Here is a 9,811-nt window from a genome sequence, read left to right on the forward strand (position 1 = left end):
TATGATAGACCTGAGATGCCATTAATCAGCTCTTAGAGAGTCATAGGTTTTAATGTTCGGTGTACATTGTTATTTTTGGTCATCATACCTTTTGGTGTCCTATTCAAATCAAAGTGTAGAACACAAATACAGTACAAGGGAGGATTCTGTTGCTAACCCTTTCTCTTATGTTTCAATGCCTTCAACGCATTTCTATGATTCAGAGGCGTTGGGTTAAACATGGAAGACCCATGTCATTTGAATGCATTCAGTTGTGCAACTAAGAGCAAATTCTTATTTACAGGAGCACAACCTGGACTGGTTCCCACGGATGCGTGCAATGTCGCTGGTGAGCAGTGATGCGGAGGGCGAGCAGAACGAGATCAGGAACCTGCAGGAGAAGCTGGAGTCGGCCATGAGGCTGGTGTGTAACCTGTCAGGACAGCTCACGGAACTCAAGGAGCAGGTGAGTCATCTGCACAGAGACACACAGAGAGATGTCTGTCAAATCCCCCATTGTCTCCCAACAGCTAATTGGCTTGGCATTCATATAGATCTGAGATGACTGGATAGGTTACTATTGCTTATTAAACTGATCCAATCCTTCTATATTTACAAGTGCCTGTGGATAGGGGCCATTTTGAATTGACTAGAAGGTATGTTTGAATCTCACTGCTCCAGGCTGTTGAGTGGTTGTGGAGAAAGGTTTGTGGAGTTGGGGTTGGATGTGATGGGTGGAGTGGGTTCTCAGAGTTTATAACCCTTGTCACACCTCCTACCCCCAACCCCCTTGGCAGATGACGGAGCAGAGGAAACAGAAGCAGAGGATTGGGCTCCTGGGCCACCCCCCTCACATGAATGTCAACCCCCAGCAGCCAGCCTGAGGAGGACCGTTGTGGAAACACCCACCACCTCCCAGGACCCTAACCCTAACCCAGGACCACTCACACAAAGGAGAGGCCGACCTTAAAAGTGTCTAAGAACTTATTTTTCTGACAATCTACGAAGGGTACAGGAGTATGCCAAAGTTTATAGTGTCCCTGACACTACTATGGGCTTTATGTGTATGAAGGGATTTATGTGTGAATGTGTGCAGAATGCCTTAAAGGGCCAATCTGCAGTTGAAACAATATCAAAGCTGCCACCCCAACTCTGTTTTGGTAAAAAGCTGAGGGATACATGCGGTAAAGAGGTCAATCAAACTTGACCAAAACAATAGAAATGCCACTGAAACGCGTGGGGGAAAGATCCCAAATCCCCTCATTGCCTCAATCAAAATTAGCCTAAATTTAAGCTATTGTTTACATGTGTATTTCACACTATGTTTAGGTAAAAATCTGAGTATAATGCTTGTATGGCTGTCAACCCCAATACTTGTTTATGTCATTGTCTCGAATCAACTGCATTACAGTTAAAAAGGACTTTGACTACCCCCACTGATTTCTGTATGCTAGCTATGCTGCCAGCTTATACGAACAGTAGTTAGCGTTTAGCAGTAGCTTCTTCTAAACCTGAAAAGGGACTATTTCTAAATATTATGAGGCGAAAACAGCCAAATATATCCAAATGGCACTTTAGTAAGCACATTGTGGGCCTGTTACAATGCATAAATCATGACGGATTTGACGAATATCCACTTTGCTAGATCAGATTTGTTGGATTTGCGCCAATCCAGCATCCTTCTATCCCCCACCATCTGCATTCCATTGACCTCTTTACTGCATCTATGGGCCTGGAGAAATGTAACCTCTCTTAAATTCATAGACAGGGCTATGGATTCAAGGACTGACCATCAATGATATCAAATGTATGTTTTGAGGCTACACAGTGTTTGTTTACATTTATATTGTTTACAAACATTGGAGTAAAACAATCTGATATTTTGGGCTCTTTACGACCGTTGGGGTACTAAGCTCATGAGGTATTTATAAGTCATATTCTTCAAAAGTCAATGGGTTTATACCATTAATATAGGAGTCTAAAAATGGATGTAGCAACTGCAGATTTCCCCTTTAATCAACACTAAGTTATGAAGTTAGTACACATTAGGAGATGGGGTATATGCATGTAGTGTACTGAGTATGTACTGTGCATAGTGCACATGAGTTTGAGTGTGTGGATGGGGAATATATGGAGTGTGCCAGAGTGCCCTTGAACTTAAGAAGAAGGAACCAGTTATGTTAGTTTAGGTCGTAAAAAGTGAATATGCCTTAGGTTGTCATACTAMCCTTAATGCCTTGTCCATCTTCCTCACCACTTGGAATGGGTGACAATGGTTCTGCTCTCCCATGGCCTTGATGTATTTGGTGAACTTGAAGTCTCAGACAATTGCACAATAGGACTCATGAGAGCACTGGGACACTCGTGTTGAAGGATGTTTTCCTGTTGTTTTGTGTTTGAAACCTGGTGGGCAAACAATAATGAATATCTTATTTTTGTACGAGGTGCGATATGAATACTTTACAATATGCAACCACAAATTTGTTTTATGTGTACATAATGTCTGAGGGAGATGGAATTCTTATAATTTTTTATATATAAAATAATGGTGGAATAGAGTTGTGATCACCTTTACGATTTTTTTCCTCAATATATTTAGACCAATGTTGTCCCACAAATGAGACAATTATATATGTTTGTCAAAAGATAATTCAACCCAAAATCCATTGGCACAGCATGGGTATTTCGCTAAAGCCAGGAGTGTTGGCTTTCAAACACTTTATATGAGTTTGTGTGCATATATACTATATATGTTTATTTTCTTATATTCGGATTCGAAGGTATCTGAACATTACAGGAAGCTTTAAGAATGAGGCATATGTTTGAGGTTATGTATTTGTGATGTCCTCAGGCTCCTGAAGTGTATTTGCCTGTTTGTACGTCCCCTGAAGATGGTTCTTGTGAGCACTGGTATGTACTTGAGCACTATGAGGGGGGTGTACACCCATATAGCAGTTGATGTGGAAAGCCAAGAAGGAGTCACACTGAAGACGTCACCACATGTAAAAGTGTTGGTATTGCTTATGTCATACATTGGGAGCACACTAAACAACTAAGTGAGAATGTTTTTTTTCTCCTTGTTTTGATATGTTGGCACTGAATGACATTCTGACAGTCTCTTATATTTTCATCATTTTCTACTATCAATTCAGTGCTGATTTTTGTTATTATCGCTAGTTTCTTAAGTCTACTTGTCACTTTGTTTTGTGAAGGGCCTTCCGTGAAGAGAGGTGTCCTGGTTTGATTGCAGTGTTCATGTTAAGAAATCAGAGTACTAATATAAAAGATTTTGAGTGCTGTTTGACCAAAGTCTCATTTAAGCCTTTAATACTACTATATAAAACAAGCTGTCTAAAATGTACATTCCATTCTTTAAAAGTCTATTTAATAAAGATGTGTGAAAAAAATCACCCTCTGTCTATCTGTATGGAATATAACAGCACAGAGAGAAGAATTGTGACATGTATTACACAGAATCAGTATCAGAATCTAATGATTGGTGTCCCCCAATGATCAATAGTTGGTCCATTACTCTTTTTACTAGGTTAGGAGTTTTTCCTGAACACTTCACCTGACCAGGGAAAACTCTGAGCCCTATAGTCTACAACTAGGTCCCAGAGTTTGTCTTCGTCAGGTCACATGGATGGAAAAACCTCTCTAACATAAGCATTTTAGAGAACATACTATATAGTCTGAGATTTGTTCTTCTAAGTTCTTTAGCTTTTCATAGATAGAGKCATCATGATGAAGCTTGTATAGGAGGTGATTTCTCCCCACTAATTAGAAGTGAATGAGGCATTAACGACGGACACGGGCTAGATTGTTGTGTGCTGTTAAATGTGTATCATGCGATGCACATAACTGGTTATCCACTTATGACTAGAGTAGTGCCATTCATGCAGTGCTGCTCACTGCAGCCAGAGCTGAATGAGTCCTCTGACACACAGGAAGCAGGGGAATGCCACCAGATAGTGTGAAATGTCCTCTGGAGGCTCTCTCACTTTAATACTATTTAGGAAATGCCCTGCAGTTTATCTCCTGCTGTTTTTTAGGTTGCTTTATTGAAAGAGTTCCAAAAGTTTCAGGACAATACAGAAAATGGCAGATATCCCAATACAGTAAGAAGACTGAAGAAAATAAAACTAAGCAGTAGAAGATGAAATTAATATACAGCTACAATGCAGATACCCTTTAGCAGGAATATAAAAAATACCTAAAATAAGCGATAAATTAATAAAGATGAGGGAAAAAGGGTCAGATTGAGTCAAAACGTCAGTCTCCTTTTCTTAGTATGGAACAACCTGGAGAGCTCAAAGGGGTATTAATAGTTSTCCCCATTATAACGTTACATGGTTCTTCAGGTCAGTCAGGTAGTGCCATTGCCATGGCACCTGGACCAGTCGTTAGGTAAGTATTCTCTTACCACAGCTCCTGTTGTCAAGTGAGTGTCCTCTTACCCCATTCAGACTGCCATCGGCAAATAATTACCAGTCACTGTTCTGTAACAGTGCTAGTAGATGATGCCAAGAGGTCCATTAAAGACCCACTCCATCCTTTCGATCACCTCATTTGAAAAGGGCTTTTTACAGTATGTGCAGATTTTTGCATTTGTCTGCAGAACAGTCAACCACRAGCAATCAAACTACATCATATAGCGTGCAGTTATGCTAGTGTTAGCAGAAGGTGAATCCAAAGCATGTGATGCATTGTGATTCTCTCCTAATTTAATCCACCCATAGGCTACAGGACTAGTTCCTGTTATTTACGAGCAGTAACCAGGTGAGAATGAGTTTGTGGTTTGACTCACTCATTACAGAGGCAAACACTACAAAGGCTGACCTGAAGCCAGTGCCATAGAATGAAGAATCATGAATCATTCTTATTCTATGGGCAACACAGACTGCAGAGAATAATGGTGAAACAAAGTTGATCAAGAAATGGAGTGCTGTTTGAACAGATTCTCAATCAATGTGTATAAAATATCCATTATTTACAGTCTATTTGAAAGATATGTGAAAACCTTCACCCTCAGTAGGGCATCACATGGTCTAAACAAAGATCCCAATGCCCCAGGGCAGTGATTGGGGACACTGCTCTGTGTAGGGTGCCGTCTTTCGGATGGGACGTTAAACGGGTGTCCTGACTCTCTGAGGTCATTAAAGATCCCATGGCACTTATCGTAAGAGTAGGGGTGTTAACCCCGGTGTCCTGGCTAAATTCCCAATCTGGCCCTCAACCATCACGGTCACCTAATAATCCCCAGTTTACAATTGGCTCATTCATCCCCCTCCTCTCCCCTGTAACTATTCCCCAGGTCGTTGCTGCAAATGAGAACGTGTTCTCAGTCAACTTACCTGGTAAAATAACGGTGAAAAATAAAATAAAAATGAAATAAAAAAAAACAAAACAAAAAAACATCTATATCTGTATGCAGTATTTTAATTCATTTATTTATACAATTTAGTTGACAGGTACAATATGTCACACATCAATATTTCAAATATAACATTTACAGTGTGGACTTATTTCTGGTCATTCATTTTATACAGAGGCGCCATGCCCCTAATGTTGAGTAAGGGACTGATGGCCAAATTTCTTTGAAATAATTGTGGAAATAAACTTCTAAAACATTGAACAAATTGATGAGCATGACAATTAGGATTTTTATTCCCCCCAAAACACACACACACACTGGCTTAACAATCTTTTTTKGGGGGGAGGGGCTTTTACCCCTTTTTCTTGTCCCATCGCTACAACGGACTCGAGAGAGGCGAAGGTCGAGAGCCATGCGTCCTCCGAAACACGACCCTGCCAAGCCGCACTGCTTCTTGACACACTGCTCACTTAATTCGGGAGCCAGCCGCACCAACGTGTCGGAGGAACCACTGTACAACTGGCGACACGAGTCAGCATGCATGCACCCGGCCCACCACAAAGAGACGCAAGAGCACGATGGGACAAGGACATCCCGACTGTCCAAACCCTCCCCTAACCCAGATGCCGCTAGGCCAATTGTGCGCCGCCTCATGGGTGTCCCGTTCGCGGCCGGCTGTGACACAGCCTGGGATCGAACCCTGGTCTGTAGTGATGCCTCTAGACCGCTTCGCCACTCGGGAGGCCCTGATTTAATCATCTTAAACCTGTTTGTGTCCCTAAAGTTAATCTCTTTGGTAACAAAATGTATTGTGAGTTGATGAGGTGTGTACTCAATCTTTATCTACACTGAAATAAATGAAGAGTTCTTAAATGGTTCTTTCTCAACTCTTAAAGATCCTTGGAGAACTCTTGCCCGATTTAAGTGAGTTAAGTGCGTGGTTCTTGACGTATCTACGGTTCTTCAGAATTCCTAAAGGTTCTTGAAATGCAGATGCATCCCTTTCATAGCAGGCAGCAAATTGGCCAGTGTTAACTAGTGTTGATTCAGGAGTTAAATTAACACTCAGTGTTGTAAAAGAACCCCATCCACTGGGCACACTGGTTGAATCAACTTTGTTTCAACATAATGTCAATGAATTTACATTCAACCAACGTGGGACATCAAATTGACATCTGTGCCCAGTGGGCAGTGTTTGTGTTCATAACTAGAGTTGAACTAAAACCAAGTCCATATCATATTTTCCAGCATGTTCTATTGCAGGTTAATTTGTAGAATTGTTTGCTTCATTATCTAGGTTTTTGCATGTACATTGATTAATGAATGAATCTTATTCTACTCAAATATAAATAACATACATTTTTCTAAACTAATCCAATCTCTTACTTGGTCTTATTGCACCCGTAACTGGTTGTTCCAGTTTAGATTATTTAGGTAGTCTAATGTCCTAAACTTCCCAACCCTGGCAGTCATTCTGAATGCAGGTTGCGGGTGAATAAAAATGCAAAATGTTGGATATCCCTACTCTGGCTGGGTTCCAAGAGGAATTACACATCACGTTGCAATCCAGCATGATATGACTTGCAGGCCTGATGTGGCCTGTGAACTACAAGTKTATTAAATATGTATTGTCTAAAATGTATTTTTAATGAAAACATTCATTTTGAATCTCACTTGGTGAAAGCCACGGTAATTAATATGATGACTGCAACAACCWTGTCTCTGTCACAAGCAAACAGTCATCGGTGGTACCATAGAGATAGATAGAGGACTCTAGTGCTCAAAAGCCCATTTTAACATAGGCAGTGCCATTGAGCACTTTCACCATTTTGAAATAGTCAACTGGGTGGAACTTCCTTTGGGTTAAGGAAGGATCGCATAATTCAATCCAGGTCACCAGGAGGATCAGCCAATGAATTTATACTTGTGAGCAAACATTGCGTAACTGCAGGTGGCAGTAAATCGCCAACCTTGGCTCTATACCTGTTCAAACAACACACTCCAAGTGGTCGTATACACCCTTTCAGTTTGTTTGGCAAGTCATTGAAGTAGTAGAAGAAGAAAATGTACTTAAAAATGGAGATGTCTTCAATGGAGCTGCCCGTGCTCTCAGAGACGGCATAATCGGACAGATACAATGTCGATCTAAGTATATGGATGGTACTGGTCACTCTAAACTTCACTCGAAAGGCAACCAGGGAAATATGAAAATAAGGCTCAACACCCTATAGCAGGGCTATTCAATTCCAGTTCTGGAGGGCAAGAACAGTGGTTCTCAAACCTGTCCTCGGGGACGCCCAGACATTTCACAATTTTGGTGCAGCCCTGAACTAACTTCACCCTGATTTCCCTTAGTCAAGGCTTATGATACGTTGAGAATTTGAATCAGTTGCGCTAGCTGTGGAATAGTTAAAATACATGGAATGGCTGGGACTCCCCAAGGAGAGGTTTGAGAACCTATGGCATCGCTCTGAAAAAACGTATTTGGTTCCAAATCAAACTTTTATCTTTAAGAAGTTAATTGTAGGTTATTATGTGTGGCAAAAACATTAGCCAATAAAGGGGTTCTGATATGGTTAACTAGCCTATATGTTGTCCTTCTGACCTGTTTTATTTCTCTATGAATGTCACAATATGTAGTTTTTTCCCTCAAATCCGGATAGTGGGGAAATAGGATTAAATTAGCTTTATTTGGTTATGCCGGTATATAATTGGTCCATTCAGTCTAAATGATTCAGGTCTGTGGGGGCTTCCATATTACTTGTCCGCATTCCAAATGTTAAATATTTTAGTAATGGTCGGAATGCGTAGTGTGACGTGCGTGTTGTTGGTAAAATTGAATTACTTAAACCCTTAGATTTCAACTAATGATACTAAGTGGTATGTCGCAAGCTTGGGACTTTCTTCAAGATTTTTCAGATAAATCAATGAATTTGGTGGGCAATGTAGGCCAACAGCCTCTTCAAGCCAAGGCTGTATAGACTTCTATGATAGAAGTCTATTTAATAGACAGCCGTCGGAGTAATTGACAGAAGTCACCAGAGTATGGAGCAGGCAGGTGCATGTTAACCTGTTCAACTCTGACACCCTCTGGTGGCATTTTATAAAATACACATAATATTGTATACTACCCTCGTAAAGTACATTTCGGTTTTAAAACTATAAGTTCTACAAACCAGGGGTTGGAACCAGTTCAGGGACCCGAAATGAAAATGGGTAAATGTATTTTTTAAAGTACATAATCAGAGCTGGGAACTAACGTGATCTACACTGTTCCAGAACAGAACCGTTATTTTAAAAGCATATGCACCGGTTAATAACGTTTTACATTCCAAGATTTTTTTTTGCAGTCCCCCCAAAAAAACGCATCAAAGCGCCTATGCAAAGCCCTCACTCTGTCACTTGGAAATGTATTCCAGTGTCTGCCTGCCAGCTGAAAATCTTTGCGTGTGTAGGCTACAGTGCCTTCGGAAAGTATTCAGACCAGTTGACTCTTTCCACATTTTGTTACATTACAGCCTTATACTAATGTATTACATTTAAAAAATCCTCAGCAATCTAACCACAATACCCCATAATGACAAAGTGAAAACAGGTTTTTARAAATGTTTGCAAATTTATAAAAAATTAAAAACGTAAGTATTCAGACCCTTAGCTATGAGACTTGAAATTGAGTTTCCATTGATCATCCTTGTGACGTTTCTACAACTTCATTGCAGTCCACCTGTGGTAAATTCAATTGATTGGACATGATTTGGAAAGGCACACACCTATCTATACAGTAGGGCAAAAAAGTATTTAGTCAGCCACCAATTGTGCAAGTTCTCCCACTTAAAAAGATGAGAGAGGCCTGTAATTTTCATCATAGGTACACTTCAACTATGACAGACAAAATGAGAAAAGAAATCCAGAAAATCACACTGTAGGATTTTTTATGAATTTATTTGCAAATTATGGTGGAAAATAAGTATTTGGTCAATAACAAAAGTTTATCTCAATACTTTGTTATATACCCTTTGTTGGCAATGACAGAGGTCAAACGTTTTCTGTAAGTCTTCACAAGGTTTTCACACACTGTTGCTGGTATTTTGGCCCCTCCTCCATGCAGATCTCCTCTAGAGCAGTGATGTTTTGGGGCTGTTGCTGGGCAACACGGACTTTCAACTGCCTCCAAAGATTTTCTATGGGGTTAGATCTGGAGACTGGCTAGGCACTCCAGGACCTTGAAATGCTTCTTACGAAGCCACTCCTTCGTTGCCCGGGCGGTGTGTTTGGGATCATTGTCATGCTGAAAGACCCAGCCACGTTTCATCTTCAATGCCCTTGCTGATGGAAGGAGGTTTTCACTCAAAATCTCACGATACATGGCCCCATTCATTCTTTCCTTTACACGGATCAGTCGTCCTGGTCCCCTTGCAGAAAAACAGCCCCAAAGCATGATGTTTCCAACCCCATGCT

At 40.7% G+C, this 9,811-nt stretch overlaps 1 protein-coding gene across 2 annotated transcripts in view; it reads left to right on the forward strand.

The window, feature by feature from the left end:
* The window catches only part of LOC111966193 (inositol 1,4,5-trisphosphate-gated calcium channel ITPR1), a 157,992-nt gene extending 154,603 nt beyond the window's left edge, over nt 1–3,389 (forward strand). For both annotated transcript variants that reach the window (XM_023990646.2, XM_023990654.2), the window contains 2 exons: nt 284–445; nt 777–3,389. In XM_023990646.2, the coding sequence (XP_023846414.1) occupies nt 284–445; nt 777–863 (249 nt within the window). In that variant the 3' untranslated portion in view covers nt 864–3,389. The remainder of the gene's footprint in view (nt 1–283; nt 446–776) is intronic.
* The last annotated feature ends 6,422 nt before the right edge of the window (nt 3,390–9,811 follow it).

This window comes from Salvelinus sp. IW2-2015, linkage group LG1, assembly GCF_002910315.2.
Source record: "Salvelinus sp. IW2-2015 linkage group LG1, ASM291031v2, whole genome shotgun sequence".
Lineage (NCBI taxonomy): Eukaryota > Metazoa > Chordata > Actinopteri > Salmoniformes > Salmonidae > Salvelinus > Salvelinus sp. IW2-2015.